At 43.4% G+C, this 19025-nt stretch overlaps 1 protein-coding gene across 4 annotated transcripts in view; it reads left to right on the top strand.

The window, feature by feature from the left end:
- ADCY9 (adenylate cyclase 9) overlaps nucleotides 1-18727 on the top strand; it is a 92939-nt gene extending 74212 nt beyond the window's left edge. For 2 of the 4 annotated variants that reach the window (XM_065645287.1, XM_065645289.1), the window contains 2 exons: nucleotides 1900-1941; nucleotides 7687-9841. In XM_065645287.1, coding sequence (XP_065501359.1) covers nucleotides 1900-1941; nucleotides 7687-8875 — 1231 coding nt within the window. In that variant the 3' untranslated portion in view covers nucleotides 8876-9841. Of the gene's footprint in view, nucleotides 1-1899; nucleotides 1942-7686; nucleotides 9842-11238 lie in introns of those variants that run through there. The other 2 variants (XR_010607018.1, XR_010607019.1) reach the window with 2 other exon arrangements.
- Nucleotides 18728-19025: the final 298 nt, after the last annotated feature.

Consider the following 19025-nt stretch of genomic DNA (forward strand, 5'->3'; position numbering starts at 1 on the left):
CTGGAAGTGGCTGCAAGGATGTCAGAAGAAAGTCTTTCCTTGGGAAAAAATAACTTGGAACCAGAGTCAGCTGACAAGCGGTTTCTAGATCTTATTAGACTGAAGACAAATTCCTTTTTTGTCTCTCTGCAGAGCACTCGGGCACTAAGTGCAGGGCAGTTCTTTCTGGCTTCAGTGGAAGGATGTAGTGTTTAGTTTCTGGATGCCTTCTCTTTGATTTGTCTCTTTGGTTTCAGTTGTCCATCTTACCTAACATTGTCTCCACTCCAGCGCACTAACAGACCCTCTCCCAGTAACAACATTGACTTTCCATCTGTTGCCTTTTTCCCCTGTGACACTGACACTCAAACTATCCAACTGCCCGCCTCACTGAGAATTCAGCCCCAGGTTTGGTTTTTTTTGGGAAGTTAGTGAAGAGCAAACCCTTGATGCCATTTCTTGGCTTCCTTGCTATTCCTCCATGATTCTCCCCAAACAGGGTTCTTGCCGCTCGTTAAGCTACGTGTGTGCTAGAGCATCTGCGTGGAGCATCACGAGATGCTGGTTCATGGCAGAGGCTTTTAAAATAGGGTAATATCATATATTCGTGGTACCAAAAGCCTTCGTACAAAGGCAGGCAGCCCAGGCAAAGCATGACGAAGGTGTCACGGTTGACATTTCCTGAGCAACTGAACCGACCTCCACGTGTCCATGTCAAAGGCAGTTTGTCACAGAAGACGATCGGGAGGTTTGGTGCCATAATTGTAACTCCTGATTCCTTATGCAAAGATAAAATTGTAGAACAAATGGTATGTGTGATTACTAAACCGGCTTGTGCATAAGCTCTGCATTGAGACTTTGTGCAGAAAGGAAGATGCAGAACTTGGGATTATTTGTTCCTGAGCACAGAGGTGGAGACCTTGCTATTGTATCAGTTCATAGCATCAGCTTTCACTGACTACTAAAGGGTGGCATAAATGTTAAAGAAACATTATCTTAAGAAATTTTGCTAATGATAGCATATTTCCACCTGTGGTTTGAACAGCAGTGACCATTAATGGGCCAAGTACAGAAATCATGGAGTATGTTGTTATTTAGTCTTTTTAAAGTAAACACTTAAACTGCAGATCTGAAAAAGTGATTTATAGAATTGATCATGAACAAAAATAATACAAATTGAATTAGTGAGACTTTTGTTTGATAACAACTTTTTTACTCCTCTCTTATCATTAGGCTGGATAATGTTTTTTGTCACAGTTAGAGTTGCAGCTTAGTGTGCATCACAGGCAAATCCATTCTGCAGATTTCTTTACTACTTTTTTCCAGTAGTAACTAATCCTGGGAGTTGTGATACTTGATTGTGGTAGAGAAATCGTAAATTCATAAACACAAAAATTGCTTGAACTACTTATTTTCTGTAATGGCATTTTCAAAAATAGGCTCTCTATTTTTTTGGCTTTTTGTTTGTTTTGGGAGGGTGTTGGGAGGTTTTTTGTTTGGCTTGTTGTTGGTTTTTTGTTTGGGTTTTGTTTGTTCGGGTTTTGTTTGTTTAATCCTTGTATTGTGTGGTCAGATAAGATGAAGGCATAACTGGGTTTTAGAGTTCTGAAATTGCTTTTCCACGTTGCCAAGGTAAGACTGGATTGTTTAACAATTACTCATTCCAGGCATCATCTCAACTGCATTATCATCAGTTATCCTTTAGAGGTGTTTGCATCTGTCTGACTGGTTGCTTCTTCCAAGCAAAAAATGAAGATAAGTCACGTTCAAAGTTTGTCTGAAGCTGATCAAGCGTGGAATGCAATTATTGGTCCTACAGTCTACATAATAGAAAAGTTTAAAATGCTAACTGAAATTCCAGCAGGATGCTTTGTTTATTGCTTTAACTTTCCTTCTGATATCAATACTTTTTTATTTCAGCTCCATGGAAACTCTTCATCTAGACTTGGCACAGAACTTTAGGTAAGCTGTATATAAAATTACCATCTTTATGGATAGAAACATTTTCAGTCAATTATATGTAGCAAAACTTTGCATCCACAGTAATACACTTGGGAGTTCAACAAATTGGTTCAGCAAGTTGTGTTTAAGCTCCTTGTGTGTGTAATTTCCTTTACAGAGAGCTTGGGTATGACCAGAAATCATCAGAGCGCTGACGCTGCAGTCAGAGTTGTGTAGTACTATTTTCTTTTTAAATTAGATTTCTAGAAAACAGGACTATGGAGAAGCTATATAAAATAGCATCTGTTTTTTTTCTAGTAGTAGAAGTTTTTAAAGCATTGTCTGTACATCAGGAGCTATTTATTTGATTTCCCTGGTTGATCTGCACCATCCAGAAGTGTGCTGAGTTGGATGGTATCCACAGCTGGCCAGCTGAGAATTCCCTGGGGCAGTGGAGCTGCAAGAGCCAGCTGTGAGGGCAGTCTGGGTGGTTTTTTGTTTTATTGGTTATTTCAATTGTTTTATTGATCTTTGGTGTTAGAAAAGTATGTGTTTGCTGATTACAGATTTGGGAGCAATACTGGGGCGATGTTGTACTTGACTGAACTAATGACCTTGTGAAGATGTGACTTAATAATTCATCTAAACAAATGTGTATTTAGGAGCATGTTGCTTTTCCTGGTAGCATGTATCCAAACAAAATTTCTTTTTAAAAAATGTCATCTACATGAATGCTCTGGTAGTTTAGAAGACATATGGATTTTAAGTCACAAAGATGATCACTGTGTTTTCACGTCAGATATTTATTCACCAAGAAGTTAGCACTTAGTACAATGTTAGGGTTTGGTTGGTTTGGTTGGGGGTTTTTTATTTTATTTTATTTTTTTCTACATGAGTTTTCCTTTTTGTATGGCTTTGATTCATGAAAGATAACTTCATTTTTGTAACAGAATTCCAGTTCACTAAATCCACAATGGAGAGTTAAAGCCAAAAGAACAGACGTGGCTTGATTTTTTTTTTTTTTTTTTTTTTTTAACTGAACCACTGAAGGGAATCTGTTGAAAAGGCAACATACAAAATATTAAAGCGTGGTGATCACTTGAAGTAATGTCTTAGGATTAGCCTGAGTTTGGACCTTTAGGTGGTTTATTATTAGTTTGTGAAATCACTGAACCTTTTGTGTTGCTCAGAATTACAAACGTCTTGCCCAGTGCTGACAACAGCTTAGGAGGCTCCTGAACAGCTGCTGATCACTAATAAGTAATTCATTCTGCCTTAAATAATTGACAACCCAGTCTTCAGTTGGTTACTATTTCTACATCATCATTTATTAGAAATCTGGCAAAAAAACAGCTAATCAAGCATTGCTTGTATGCAAATATTTTTCTTCCATAAATACATAACTTCTAACTCAGGCCAAATAAAGGTAAAAGCAGATAACAAACCAGACCATGCAGAAGATGTTATTGCAAACAGGCGTGGAGCACACTCTGCCTGCTTTGCAAATGCTAGTTTGTGCTTTAAATACCAAATAAGGCAGTGACCAAAACGTCTGGCTCATTAAACATTTCTAAACTTCATTTTAAACTCTTTATCGTGAGATGTACAGATTTGTGCTTTGTTCATCACTGTTGGGGGAAAAAAATGCATGTGTATTGTGCACGAGTTAATACTACATAACGCTGCCTTTTCTGCAGCAGTTTGGCCAGCTTGGTTGGTCCCTGTCGCTGTTTTTTTGCAGAGCTGTGTCCTTCCAGCAGGATCTTTGTTACCAGTCTGGGCTCCACTGAGCCGAAGCTGCCCAGGCACACAAATTAACACAATGCTTCTACGTGTTGGAAGTCAAGATAGTTATTCCTATTCCGCTTCTACTATTAATTTGCAAGAGAATTTGGCTTCTCTTTTCAGGGCTCTTTTAATGTACATTGTTGAATACCAGAGTTCTAGAGTTCTGTGTAGAATTTCCCCTTTTTCCTGGTGATGGACTCGTAAAAAGTTGAAACTCCCTTATCCTAACAAACTTTTTTGCTGTTTCTTTCTCAGTGAGATAAATAAAATGGTTCTTTCCTCACACCAGTCAGCACAGGAGCTTTTCCTGTATTCTAAGAGGGCCAAACTTACTTGTTTTGCATGCATTTAATGAAGTTATTCCCTTTCCTTGATCAAGAATTGAGATAATAATTAATGTTGCATGGGAAGAGTGATGGTAATGGAGTCTTAGCACACAGCTCACCTCTGGAGTGTCCACACTATGCTCAATAAATCAAAATATGGAATTTGCCTTGTTTTCCAGACAGACCAGTTCTTCAGCTCAAACCATAAACTTTGTCTATTAAGCAGGAAATATTTCTTGTTTTCATTCATTTCTTATCTTGGAGTAGGTAGGGTGTTTCATTTTCTAGTTGGTGAGTGGAAGACCAGTGATGGGCCACTTGAGGTGGAAGACCAAACTCACTTGATGACAGGGGCTTTTTTATATGCATCCACTATATGTTCTTCATCGAAAGCAGCAGTTTGATTTCCCCTTGCCACACTGTTCCACCATTGCATTCCTTTTTAAGATTTAGGAGGCATGCATCCTCTTTAAATATAGCAAGATATACAAATCCAAACATAGGTTACTGGCTCAGAAGCAAAATGGCTTTCCAAAAATCTTTGAGTGGAAAGCCATTATCTTGATGATTTGTGATCAAGCCAAAGGAGATTCTATCTCCAGAGCTCTCACTTGTTCCATATTCAACACACAGCCTGGATGAAGATGCCAAGTTAATAGTTCAGCATCTGTGCCAGGAAGCACTTCACCAGTTTGAGTTAAAGGAACATTGTCAACTTAAGATTTCAATTGGAATTATTTTTAAAATGAGTGTTCTGCTGTAGCACCTCATAAAAAGCAAAGCTTAGGAAGATGTGGGTGTGCGTGATCCTTTCTGTTATAGGGGTGTGTGTGGAGGGGTCTTTTCATCCCAGAGGGCAGCTTCAGGTCATCTTTGCTAACTGACTGTGTAAGATGATTTATAGTCCTATAGGTCCTGTGACCTAGTTGCTGCAACATCCAGAGATGTGATTTTCAATTAAGATGTAACTGCTCTCTCCTTCAGGCTGGTATTGTGGCTTTTTGTACTAAAGCTTGTAGCAGCTGCATTGTGATCAAGACTCCACACTCTGGAAAAGATACTGCACCTTCTTTTTTGAGATACTAACCCATTAGCTTATTAACGAAATCAGGTCAGCTTGCGAGTGAGTCACTCGTTTCACATGCAGATCTCTGAGATTGTACGCCCACGTGGGAAACAAGGTCAGGCCAGCGCTTGAGGAGATGATGGAGAGCTCGCAGATGCTGGTACTTCAGGAGCGGCGAATGGGAGGCAGCAGGTTTTTCTCAAAAGGCAGATCTTGCATTTGACATGAGCCACTTTTTGAGACTTAAAACTTGTGATGCTTCCCTGATTCATTTGAGGGGAATTAAAGTACTTCGAGGAGTATTTTGTACAATATACTGTAAATAAAAAGCCTTTAATGACTTAAATCCCTGTGGCAGGGATGTCTGATGCTAGAGCAGATTATCTGTATCAGACTCATACTGTCAAAGGAGTAACATGTCATTGCTCAGATCCTCTAGCAGATCTCTTCCCACAAGATAACGGAAAACAACGAACTGGTCTGAAAAGAACCTGAGTCGTGCTTCTTAATTCAGATTAATTCCTCACCTTCTCCAGCCTTGTTTATTCTCTTAAGAACTTTTCTCTTACTTATCCTCCCCTAATTTTGTTCTATAAGCTCGTCAAACTGGGAGGATATTCTGCCACCCGCAAAATAGGTAGCAAGCTTGTATTTCAGGGATTGTTACCATTCTAGTCATTAATAACTTGGCCTTTGTCTTAGTCTCTGTCTTGTCTTTCTAGGGAGAAAATGAGTAGGTTCAAAACAGAGGTTCTGTTGAGAAAAGGGAGAAAGGAAGGAGTCTTAGTGCAGCAACAGACCAGCAATTACAGGAACTTGATTGTAGGGACCTATTCTGTGAGTTGGGAGTAAGCGCTCCCTTTCATTCTTCCATCATGTTGTTTTAATATCGAACCAATAAAATGAATATATTTCTGCTTCTCCCGGGAGAAGTATATTTATTTATTTGAAAGCAAAAGGAGTGATTCCAACATAATATGCGGTCTTAGCTTTAATCTGAAATTCAACCTGTAAGCTCTCTATTGTAAATATTTTACTTACAGGAAACTTTTTCTCCTATAGGCTTACGGTGATAAAAGCTAGTAGATGTGAACAAAGACCGTGGCACATACAAATGTTTTCAGAGATTGTGCACATTCACCTGTTTTACAACTGTGCTATGTTTTTGCTTCATCACACTTTTCTGTCAATCAGATATTTGAGAATGAACATCCGGAAAAATAAACTGGGTCCATAATATAGCTCAATTGCTAAAATGTCTACTTCAGTTTCAGAAGTGGAAGGTCATCCCCTATGGACATAAAATTTAACTTAGAAATACAGAAAAAAAATTTAGTCTTCTCGAGCTATCGCCACAGTAGTACTTAGAGTTTTAATCTCTTTTGCAACATACCTTCATAAGAGAAATACAGACAGACACTGAAACACACATTGCCTTTCTGTTTTTCAAGGAGAAAGGTTGATGTGATGCTTTCCCTCATCAAACCATCTCTTAACTTGGAAAAACTTCAGCATGTGTCTGCTCATATCAAGTCTTAAGCTTTGGCATAATTTCATAGAAAAAACTGCAGTGAAGTGACTTGAGAAATCACTGCACGCCAGTCTGTCTGGGTTTAGACTTAGTTTCCAGGATTGCATAGATGTTGTCTTCTCAGATTAAACTGGTGTCTTTGCATCTCTCTAGAAAGTGGAGATTGTGGGATGCAGATGTCTCCTTGTTAAGGGTGGTTTGGCACCAGAAGCATCCGCCCTCAGTGCTTCATAATCTGCACAGGCAGTTGACGAATTGTCAAAAGGATTTGAAATACTACTCTCCATGTATGCGAGACATGACTGGTTTTTTGTTGTTGTTAATCTTGGCACGTTGAGGAACTTTCTGTCTCCACCATAAAAAGCTTCAGTGGTTATAATGTACAAAAGATGTCAACCCAGAGCCCCATATTCTCTGCTTTCAAGCAGGAGACACGCAGTTCTCCATCAAGTGTCTTGTACAGGGTTCTTTTTCCAAAACCATCATGTGTTAACATTGAAGGCCCACTGCAAAAGTTACTGGTCTTTGATGAGGAGACAAGGGAAAAGTGCTACATGTATATAAAGCAGATGCTTCTGAATATTGGAAGTAATACAGATAAAAGATGAACTCCACAAAACTTACATACATACCCCTTCTATACAGATATACATGTGCACACATATATCTAAACACATGCACAGGCATTATTAAGCATTTTTATATACATATTTACATGTGGTGCTTTTAGTTATATATTTAGAAATAACGAAAACCGTTCCCTTGCTGAAGTCCTGAAAATAGAGCTTCCATAAAGGCTGGGCAAGTTCTGTGTTGCTGAACCTCATGATATCCCTTTAAGGAAGCACTCACTGAGTTTAAGAATTAAATTAATTCTTTAGCATGCTTAACAGCAGATAAAATTATCAAAGCCTATTTTATATTTTAGTATGTAACGTACACTTCCTACACTTTTTTCTAGAAGAGGATTTTTAACCATGGAGCAAAAATGGCCATGCCCTATCTCTGTAGTTTTAAATGCACCTTTCATGTTCTTCCCTTTCTTCTGCTTCCAGCTCCAGAAAAAGCCCATGCAACAGTTCGGTGCCATACGACATGAAGAGGCCGGCAGACCTGATCGGTCAGGAAGTGATTTTGGTTTCCTTCCTTCTGCTCCTCCTGGTCTGGTTCCTGAATCGAGAGTTTGAGGTCAGTTACCGTCTCCACTACCATGGAGATGTGGAGGCTGATCTTCATCGCACCAAAATTCAGAGCATGAGGGATCAAGCTGACTGGTTGCTGAGGAATATTATTCCGTACCACGTGGCTGAGCAGTTGAAGGTTTCCCAGAGCTATTCCAAAAACCACGACAGCGGTGGAGTAATCTTTGCAAGTATTGTGAACTTCAGCGAGTTCTACGAGGAGAACTATGAGGGAGGCAAAGAGTGCTACAGAGTCCTGAATGAATTGATTGGAGATTTTGATGAGCTTCTAAGCAAACCGCATTACAGCAGCATCGAGAAAATCAAAACAATTGGGGCAACCTACATGGCTGCTTCAGGACTGAACCCCTCGCAGTGTCAGGACAGCAACCATCCCCATGGACATCTGCAGACCCTTTTTGAATTTGCCAAAGAAATGATGCGAGTGGTGGATGACTTCAACAACAACATGCTGTGGTTTAATTTTAAACTTAGGATTGGCTTTAACCATGGCCCCCTCACTGCTGGGGTCATTGGCACCACCAAGTTGTTGTATGACATTTGGGGTGACACTGTGAACATTGCTAGCAGAATGGACACCACTGGCGTTGAGTGTCGTATACAGGTGAGTGAGGAGAGCTACCGCATCCTCAACAAGATGGGGTATGACTTTGACTACAGGGGGACAGTCAATGTGAAGGGGAAAGGTCAGATGAAGACCTACCTTTACCCAAAATGCATGGACAATGGGATCGTGCCACATCACCAGTTGTCTATATCTCCAGACATTCGGGTTCAAGTGGATGGCAGCATTGGGCGATCTCCGACAGACGAGATTGCCAACCTGGTGCCTTCTGTACAGAATTCTGATAAGATAGCCCATGGCACAGATAACTCAGAAGCCAAGGACATCCTTCCTTCCACCAAGAAGCTCCAGAAAGACACAGTGAGAGCAGAGGAGAGGTGCAGGTTTGGCACAGCCACAGAGAAGACTGACTGTGAGGAAGTGGGAACTGAGGAGGTCAATGAACTGACAAAGCTAAATATCTCTAAGAGTGTATGATGCACTGTCAGAGTTGCATGAAGTGCTCTGTCAATAGAAACACAAAGACATTTTGCAATTGGCAGTTTCCTTTTTCAAGAGAGACCTTCTCAACACCTGGGTTGTACGTTTGTTTTCATTTCAGCGCCTGCTGCTGTGTGGATCACAGCTCTTCAGGGGTGTTTTCATCCATCTCTCTCCTCCATGCCCCAAATCACATCCCAAACTCCCCAGCTCCCCATGCAACCATCTTACAGCTGAGTAGAGGATATTAAGTGCCTTCAGATATACTCCATTGGACTCCCTGTCGAGGTACAGAGGCCCCAAGTGAAATCATAGCTTTGGGTATTTATCTAATTTTAAAAAAAAAAAAGAAAAGCTGTGGTTATATCATTTTTATTGTTGTTTCTCACAAAATACTTTTTTTGGCTAATGCAACTCCTTAGGTTTTTTATATCTCTCTGAACAATGTTTTACTGTTATCAGACCTTTTGTATGTAAACAAATGTGCATGTATCTACCATATGAGACTGACATAAAGTGCCAGTAACGTACCACAAAAGAATGTCTTGGCGAGGGGGTGACACAATTTGACTTTGTGTTGGGCTGGAGGAGGAGTTCTGCAGTGGCTCAACATTTAGTTAGAGTAGGCTGAACAACTGCTGTAATTTTGTTCTTACCAATGCTTTCTTCAACCTTAATGTGCCATTGTGTGCTTTGGATACACTTCTTTTCCATATAGCTGATGAGTTACTGATATGTGGGAATGGAAAAAGGGTTTGGACTTCACCAGCTCTCAGGACAGGTTTCCAGAAGCAGATGAGTGACCATGAAGAGTGTTACAATTCAGGTCTTACAAGTCTAAAGCAGTTTCATGTTACTCCGTACCCTAGCGAAATTTATGAAGGTAGGTGAAGTTGGTATCTCTATGCTGGTCTGATTTGAGAGAGAGCGAGAGAAAAGCAAAATAAATGTTTTGGGAATGCCTTTATTTATTTATTTATTTTATTCCTGTTTTTATTTTGTTTGGGGGTTTTTGTGTGTGCATGCGGAAGGGATCAGGAGAGACGAATTGTTAATTGGTTTAATAAGAGTAATAAGATGGTGTTTCAGCCTCTTTGAACTACCAACCACTGTGAGGATGTTATCTAGGCAATATTTGTTTCAAAACCGGTGAAACTTCCAAAGCTACCAAACACAGTTGAGTATCCCAGCTTCCCTCTGTACTGAATCCATGGTGCTGCACAATATTTTTCAGGATTTTTCCCCCTACACTGTGCTTTTGCAGCAGGGAATAAAACAGCATGCTCCCTGCGTGCCACTGAAAGCAGGAACAGGGAAAAGAGTCCTTTCTAGTGAGCTGAGAAGCACAATAATTTCCCAGTCCTGCAGGTGACTCTGTGCAGGTCCCTGGGACCGGAGACCTGCGGGAGCACAGAGGGACCTGCAGGGTGGGCGCCTCAGGCTGCACCCCTCTGCCCTCTGCGCGCTTCCATCGCCAGTCATTACGTTTGATGCTCTGCTTTGGATAATATTAATTACTTGACTGTCCCAGCTCAACTAATTCCTTGTGACACCAAATAAAATGAAAGAATTTATCTGCCCCAAATAAGTTCATTAGTCAGGGAAGAGCTGCTGAAACGCAATGCTGGGCTGTCTGGCTGTTAGTGTGGGGTTTACTTCTTTCCGCCTGGGCTAAAGTCAGGATATATTGATGCTTCTTTTTATTCCCCATGTGATTCTTGGAGTTTGAGTAATAAATGCATATGTTGTGAAGTTCCTATGCAGCTATTTCAGATCCCTCTACACTCCACGGTCAGCATGGAGCCCTTGAAGCCTTTGTCAAGTGTAAATCTGTGAGATTTCTGGATTTCAGTTACTTCAACAAGACTCTGCGCACTGTTCTCACAGAAGCTGCTGTTTATGCGTATCTAAATTGCATTTGATAGGAAAGCTATTGAAAATTAATCTTACTTGCTCAATCTGCCAGCACACAAAAACCAGGGGATAGTTGTCCCCATACCGTTCTGCCACAGATGCTGTAGCCTGTTTGGGGGCTGTTCCTGACAAGCCACAGTATAAAGTTTGTATTAGCGCACAGTTTTACAGCAGCCTTCCTTCTCTGTAGATTAAAACTTGCCCCCTCTGCCCCTCTCCCCGTAGTGGGTTGCACTTCCAACTTTCAGGTAGTATAACTCTGCAAATACCTCTTGCATCTGAAGAATGTATTCTTGAAACCATTTTTAGGGTTCTTGTTTCAGTTAAGTGTATGTCAGTATTTCTTTTCTTACAGTAGAGGAGCTAACGTGGTCCAGAATTGTTTACATGCCTTCTAGTGTTATATTAGTGTCTCAAATCTCCCTTTCTTTCTCCCAATTTTATAGACGACTCTACCCAGCATTTCTTTCTCATTGATCAGCTGGTTGCAGGGCAGAGTTCAGTGGAGACGTGCCGGCTTCTCTCTCGCGTGAGACGCTGCACGTTAACTGAACCTCCACCCGCAACAGCCCTGCGTCCCGCGGGAGGTTTGCACCCGGTGATTAAACCCAAACGGAGAAGGTGCTGGAGTAAGGTCCCGCACCCAGAGCACCTTCCTTCGCGTTATTCAAGCAACGCGCTGCAGGAATACAAACCCGCCTCATCCTCCACTCTATGAAGTACATAACGCTCCCATGCTGTCGTGGTATGGTGCTGTGGGGGAGTATTGTTGGTTTTCTGGTAACATTAGAATACCGAAAAAAAAAAAAAAAATAGCAGGGCCTCTTTTTTGTTGGCACTAAGCAAATAAAATGACTGAATATGGAAGTATTAGTGGACTCCGAAATCAAGGGCTGTTGTCTGCTCTGGGAACTGCCGGCGGTGTTACTCTGCCTTAACTCTGAACCTGGGAAAAGAGTCGTGAAAACGGAGTAACTAGTGGTAGCCCTGTTTGCTTACGGCCAACAGGACAGCAGCAAGCGTTGGGCAGCTGAGACTGCAGGTCTGCTTTCGGAGCTTTTAAATCTCTTCTTTAATCTAACAAAATCAGAATCTAAGCTCTCAATGTACGCTTAAATAGTGAGATTTTCCCAGGCACAAGGAGCAAGGAGGTACGTGTTTTCTATTGTAAAACAGTGGGAGCTGAACCTTTACACCTTCCCTTTGTGCCTTTGAAAAGATGTCCCAATACTCGAAAAAATTACTCTGGAGGCGTTTCTAATGGCGTTGTGCGGTTCCGCATTCCTCTCTGCAGCTGTGACACGTGTGTGCTTGTGGGAGGCCTTGATCAAAGTTCATTTCATTAAAATACTGTTTGTGCTTGTTCTGTTAGTAGCAGCACAATTCAAACGCCGTGTAAAAGTTCAGGAGTTGGCTGGGTACTTGGAATTGTATTCTGCAGGAATAGTCGGTACATTGCTGCGCTTCCTTTTTTAGGGTGTTTTAATAGTGATAATTTAAAAATTATCCAGAGCAGGGGGGAACGATTGCTGAATATTTGCTAACCCTGTGCTGTCGTCTGCCACAGTTCACTTGCAGGAGCTGCTCTAGAGCTTAGAGTAACAAGGAATGTGCTGAATATTTTCTGCAGTGTTGTCTTAATCTGCTGCTAACACACAAAAGTGCTTGTTTTTCTCCCAGCTACTTCTGTGAGACAGATTTCTCATTGAAAAACAAGTAAATGGCATTCCCATTGATTTACTTCTGGCATTTCTGATTTTGAGAGACAGATTTCCCTGTTATTTCCGAGGATTTGGGACTGTTCCCCTTTGCTGGAGGTACCGCGAGTGCTGCGAGCACCGGGACGGTGCTGCTGCCTGTCTGGCTCCTGCTGGGTCCCTATACAAGGTGCAGGGGGATTTTTGAGGTGACAAAATGAGTGGGGAGAGGAGAGAATCCCCAAGGGCTTTACAAAAAAATAAGCATTTGGATGCTCTCACTTCAGGGCTAAAACACAGAAAGGAGGCACCCAGAGCAAAAATGAAAGGAGCTATAAACCAAACACTGTACCCATACCAGCTTTTAGCTAAATTAGGACTTATTCTTGATTAAAGAGCCAAGCTTCCAGGGTATCTAGCATTTTTAAATGGCTAACTCTAACCCGTTCCTAAAACTTTAATTCTGAATACAACAAAGGGAGCAGTTATTAACTTCATGTCTTTATTTTGCAACATCACAAGAGGCTGAGAGCGCCTGAGGTTGGTTATAAGGCGATCAGCTTTTTAACTGTGCAGCTTGGGATGGGCTTTTTTGCCAAATGTAAGGACCGTGTCCATTTTCTCCCTCCTTCCCTGCTGTGGTCTTGTTTGCTCCGTCTGGACAGGACGTGCGAGTGGTTCTTGCCTCCCGGCTCCTCGGCTTTGCCAAAGCGCATCTTTGGTACCGCACGGCAGCGCTTGGGCTCTGCTGCTGCCGGGTCGGCGCTTCAGGTGCTGCTTTCGCTGCTGGTCGCATCTCTCTCTGCTTCCTAACACAGAGTTCGTTTGGTTTGGTATCTTGGTCCATTTGTGCGGTCGCAGCTGTAGCTTTCTGCTGTTTGTTGTTAAGCTGCTTGACAGAAGATAAAGAAGAGCAACTGGTACATCCCACTAGTTAAATTTAATAATTCTGTGGAAAAAATATTTTTTTCATCACACCAAAAGTGGAAAAAAATTATTACGCTGAGTTTTAGTAAGTGTGCAAAAGCTGAAGGGGGTAAGAATTAAAATCCAGTGTTTGCTGTCAGTGTTGGGATTTGCTGAAGCAAGTCCTGTTGTAGTAAAATATTACAAAAGTGCTAAAAATGCAGTAATTATTTACTGATGTGTCTTTCCCAATTGTTGCAGGCATCACAGGGGTGGTTTGACTGTAAATACAGAATGGTTTTCATGTGGAAAGAGAAGCAGTCAAGGTGGAGGTGCGGGGATCCCCCCTGGTGCTTCCATCTCTCGATGCCCACGCGGCTGCAGGTTGGGGTCTTGGAACAACCCTGAGACGTGGCCAGCTGGATGCAGATCTTCACTTTGGGCAGGAAAGTCACTTACTCCAACACTTTTCCTTTTGAGCTCTTTACACGGGCTGTAGCAGTCCTTGTTTGGATTTCTAGAGAGACGACATTTAAGGAGAAAAACCTGAATTACTGTTCACTTTGCTGAGAATATCTCCTGCAGGCAGTGGTGACCGGATTCTGCAAAGTCCTGTAAGGAACTTAGAAATTGTAACCATTACACGCTAATTCCTTAAGACACTGTCGTTGTCCAGTTTCAATTTCAGTGGTTTGATGGTTTGAAGATTTTCAGTTAAGGGCTGCGAAATATATCAGAATTGTAAAGGAAACCGCGGAGGTGAAGGCCACGGTCCGCAGAAGTGCAGCATGGGCAGCGCGGGTGCCGGCAGGTTTGGGCTCGCCGTGCCAACGTACACGGCGCGGGAGACGCTCTGTACGATAACGTGTGCTTCCAGGTCTGAAATCAGTGCGAAAAGGAGAAGGGGAACATTAAATGAGACCTTGGATTGTTTTTACGGCTGATCTGTAATTTCCAGGTGCAATGTCTTTGCTTGGCTGCTGCTGGGGAAGGTTTCTGAGCGGTGCGCGTTTGCTGTGGTGGGATCAGGGAGCATTAAAATGGACTTATTTTTTTTAATCTCCTTTAATGCCACCCTCTGAACTCTGTCCAGAGTGATGAGAAGGAGTTTTGTCAGTGGAAATCAGACACCAGGAGCTCATTACCTTTGTCTTTTTCAAGTTTGTTTAAAATCAAACATCGGGCTCTGAAGAGGTTCAAGCAGAAACTGAAATTGGAGTGAATTATACTTTGTCTTAACAGCAGCTCAGTTCAAGTGGTGCTGCAGGGATGAGTTTTGAGGTGCTTTATAGATGCTGGGTAAAGCTCTCATAAGGAAAAAAAAGTTTCCTGCTTAAAACCTCTTTTTGAGTCTTTAAGACAAGCTAAGCTTTTTGTCTTCAGCAGAGATAAGTGGCTGTACAACATGCATAGAAATATTTGTTACTTACATTTGAAAGCCAACATTGGATTGTGAGAAGATTATTTTGGAAAAAATAGATCAATAGAAGATATTTAAAGCTTTTTTCCCTGGTCTCTTATTCTAGCTGCTAAATATTTGCTCACCTAACCAAGCTGCCCGGCCTGAGGTGATGCAATAATTTAACGAGTCCAGATGCAATATGTTTAACATCATTTTTAGCAGCTGTTTCACATGCATGTCTCCAAGTCAGGAATCAGTGTCGAGGAAGTAGCTGTTGATGTTTTACACTTGTGGGAAGGCCCCGAGGCTGCCGTGTCGGCTGCTCACGTCTGAGCCCTTACGTGGTTCGTTCTGTTCTCTCCCTGTTTTCTGGCTCGCTGCAACAACACGTATTTTAATCTCCAGAATTTGCAGCGTTTGCTGAATCTGAAGAACTGCAGGGAAGGTCATGCCTGGGAACACTTACTAAAATTTTAAGTTTTGGCTCTAACCAGTGCTCCTCTAACCAATTTGTCATCTGTGATAAGTGGCGGCGCGCAGCGATGTCAGAGCCGAGCGTCCCAGCGGGTGACCGCTGCCGGTGCCGCCGCTCACACCTCCCCACTTTGAGCATCGATTCTCAAATCATCTTTCGATAAGTCGAAACAAAGCGACTTCCTTGAGTTTTTCCTTCTTTTCTCCCTTAGTCACTCATGTTTTCGCTAGTTTCTAACTTAATGCGTTGGCTAAATATTAGTTTGCAATTGAAAGATGGTTTGTATCGATTGATTGGTGGAAGATTTAAGGTCAGGACAGTGAAAATGCAGCGTGTGGTACATCTGCAAGTGAGCCCAGCACGATAATGCCTATTTAGTGTCTTTGAAACTTTGCCTTTATTCGCGTGAGACCAGAGCTTCGTCTGTGATTTATTTCTACTATTAGCTGTATAACTCCATCTTGCTGTTGCCCCTAGAAACTGTCCAGAGGAGGGGGTTTGCAGTATTGCAGTGCTCTGCTCTACACCGCTGCCAGAACCTGGATTTGGCCGCACGCAGGTACCGGCACGGTCCCACCGGCACCGGCAGACGTTCCTCTTCATGTGTTCAGGAGTCCACAGTTGCCAGAGGAACCTTCTCCCCAATTTAATTTCTTCTAGTTTTTAGAGACCACGTTGAGATATATACATATGCTGAGACCGACTTGTTATACCCTACTGCAAGTAGAGCTTTAAACTTCCAAAGTAATGAGCTATCTGAAGCCAAGAGCCTTAACAACTCTGAACATCTGCTGAGAGACAGTTTCAATATTCGGGAATTTCTTCTGCTCAATGGCAAGTGTCTCCTGTTTGTGAGGAGGCTGTGGCAGTATCCAAAAACAGTAAGGACCTTGGCCACCCTCACCAAATTACCCAGGAACAGGCAGGCGGGCCCCCTCCTTGTGCTCTCAGGAAGGTCACCTCTCTCCCCCGGGTTGGTGTGATGGTTTATATATTGCATTGCTCGGAAAAGCTCCTTCCTTTTGTGAAACAGTGTTTTTAACTTAGCACAAAATGTTGTCTTTTCTGACGGAGGGGCTGGATTCCTCCTTTCCCACCCCCAGGCTGTTTCGGTGCCATGGCACTGAGATGGAGAAGGCCGGGATGTAGGTGACGGGAAAGACGGTGAGTCGGGAAGGAGCAGACGTGGAGCTGCCGAGGGGCCGCGGTGCCCGGGCAGCAACGCGGCTGCGGCTGCGGGGAGGTTTGCTCTGCGTTCGCTGAGCTGGCCCGCGGTCAGCCCGGCGCCTGTCGGATGCCTTTCTCAATACGTCTTCCCTCCTGGCCTGTTGGTTTCATTTCACATTTTGGTAGGAGCAAGTTTCAGGTGGTTGTTACAAACGCACTAGAGATGGAGGTGCTGCTGTCTGACCGTGGCCGGGCTGCGCGGCGGGTTGGGGTCTGTCCCCCCGGGGTTTGTACAGTATTAACACCCACACACGACCCTATAAAAGCCATTGCTGTGCAGCAGGAGCTGCGGCACCCGGTGACAAACACCCTGCCAGAAATTGTTTTTGAAGTGAGGAACCCAAAGCGGGGTTGGCTTTGGCGGACGGAGCGGCTGCGAGCCGGGCAGCGCCGCGGCCCCGGGCGGGCTCCCGACAGACCCGTTTGCTTTAAAATCTGCTCCCACTGCACTGCCCGGGACGTCAGCGCTGTCTGGCCTCGCGTAAGCGCACGTGGAGATTGTACCAAGAGTGTTAATTGAGAACATTACTGAAAAATTATTGATTTATGAATTTAAACATTAATTGAGAACAGTTTCCAGTTGAGGAAAAAAAAAAAAAGAAAAAGGGCAAATTAAAACTTTTTAATGTCTCCAGGTTAGCTGGAAATTGTTTCTTCATGATATCTCTGTTTTCTTCCTCTCCCACCCCAGCGAAGCCCCTTTTCCCGCTACCGTCTCCCCAACCTTCTTGCAGAAAGAGAGAGAACGGGTCTGTTTACACCCACCGCTGGGAGAAGCTGCAGCTTCTGCCGGGGGCTTTGCGGGAACGGGGCTTCCTCGCAGCGGCTTCACTGTAAATATTCTGCCTCTGCTTCGTTGACAAAACCGAAACGGACAAAAGTTGTATCTGTGAAAATATTAAGCTCTATATGTATATAGATAAAATGCGTATTATCTCTTGACTCGTTACTACGGCTCTGTAATCAATTGTGTATTAAACTATTTTGCTGTACGGCAGATCATTTCATGCTATCTTAGATGTAGAAAAGCTGAGAAAGTAACTCACAATACACTATGTCAACTTAAAATTGGTTTGCTTTTTTATTTTTGCTCCAGCATGACTTCAAACGCAGTCCCGTGCCGTTTGCACATTGTTTTGAAGAATAATAGTTTGGAACAGAAGTTTTTTCAGCCCTTTGTTTCGGATCTGGCTTTTTACAATGTTTCTTTGATAAACCATGAAACCACCGAGTTTGTTTTTGATTAGGTGCATAGTTAGAAGGCGTTTCAAATGTGAAAGGAATTTGTCACATCGACTGGCTTTACTTTGATGTGTCGGTTGGTGGTAAATGACCGCCGTGTTCCCAACGCCAGTTGAGAAGACAACTTCTCCGTAATTTTTCCTCGTTTTAATGCTGCTCTAAGCTGTTGGGAAGGGCTGTGCCGCGGCCGGGCCAGCAGCACCTCTGCAGCCATCGTGCTGTCGCTGCTGGCTTTGGTGGGAGGTCTCAGCAGAGAGTTTTTCCCCACGGGGAGCTTGCTTGGGCCAAAATAGGGGATTTTTTTTCTTTAGCTGAGAGCATGGATGGTTTATTCTGGAATACCAGTGCCTTATTCAAGTTAATCCACTTGGAAAGTGGAGTGAGGCATTGTTACTCTGGAGTAAGAGTCCACAGGAGAAGAAATGGCTGAGCAGGAGCGGCTGGCTGAGAACAGGAGCCACGGTGCTTTCAAAATCTGAACCTGTCTGGACGGAACAGCTGAAGGTGTTGGATGTCTGCAGGTGGCCCAGCAGCAAAACCTGTGTCTGTGTTTCTGTCTGTCACGCATACACACACCCTCTGTGTCCCTCGGGGTCTCTTTTCAGCATCGCACTGCGTGTTCATTGGGTTTCACTGGGGGAAAAAAAAAAAAAAAAATGCAAGCCTAATGAATTCTGAGCCCTTGCGAGGGAAGGGTTTGACCTGGAAGATCCGCGGGTTTCCTCCGGATCCGTGCCCGGGTGCCCTGCTCCTGTGACCGCGGCCCCGCCGCCACCGCGTCCTGCAGCACCAACCCAAACCCTTGTCGTCGCGCGGGCCGACAGCGAGGACGTGACCTTTGGTGCGGGTCCAGCTTTCCCTTCGCCCGCCCTCCCCGTGGGTCACAGCAGAGCGAGAGCTTTGTCTTCCTGCAATCACAGAGGGTTTCTCCAAGGGCACCGGTTTATTGTTTTCCCTCATATTTTAAGTAGGAGGTTTTTCCCAAAGCCGAGGTAAGTGTCACAGTGCACGTTTAATGCCTGTGCAGTGCCATGGGCTCTGCAGGCAGCGGTTGCACCAGGGTGCTCGGTGCCAGCCCAGGTTTTTAATGCCCATGGGTGTGTGTAAGCCGTGCTCAAGGCTTTCTGGGTGTTCGCCTTCTGCTGTAGGCGAAAACTGTTTCGGCGTTATCCAGACAGGTTCCTGTTGTAGATCGTGGTGATTGTCAACTGCCAAGGGATATTTTTTAATAAATCTTATGGAGGCGTTTCAAATAAATCCGGTCTTCCTGTTTTCAGTTCTACA

The sequence above is a fragment of the Caloenas nicobarica genome, chromosome 14, assembly GCF_036013445.1.
Source record: "Caloenas nicobarica isolate bCalNic1 chromosome 14, bCalNic1.hap1, whole genome shotgun sequence".
Taxonomy (NCBI): domain Eukaryota; kingdom Metazoa; phylum Chordata; class Aves; order Columbiformes; family Columbidae; genus Caloenas; species Caloenas nicobarica.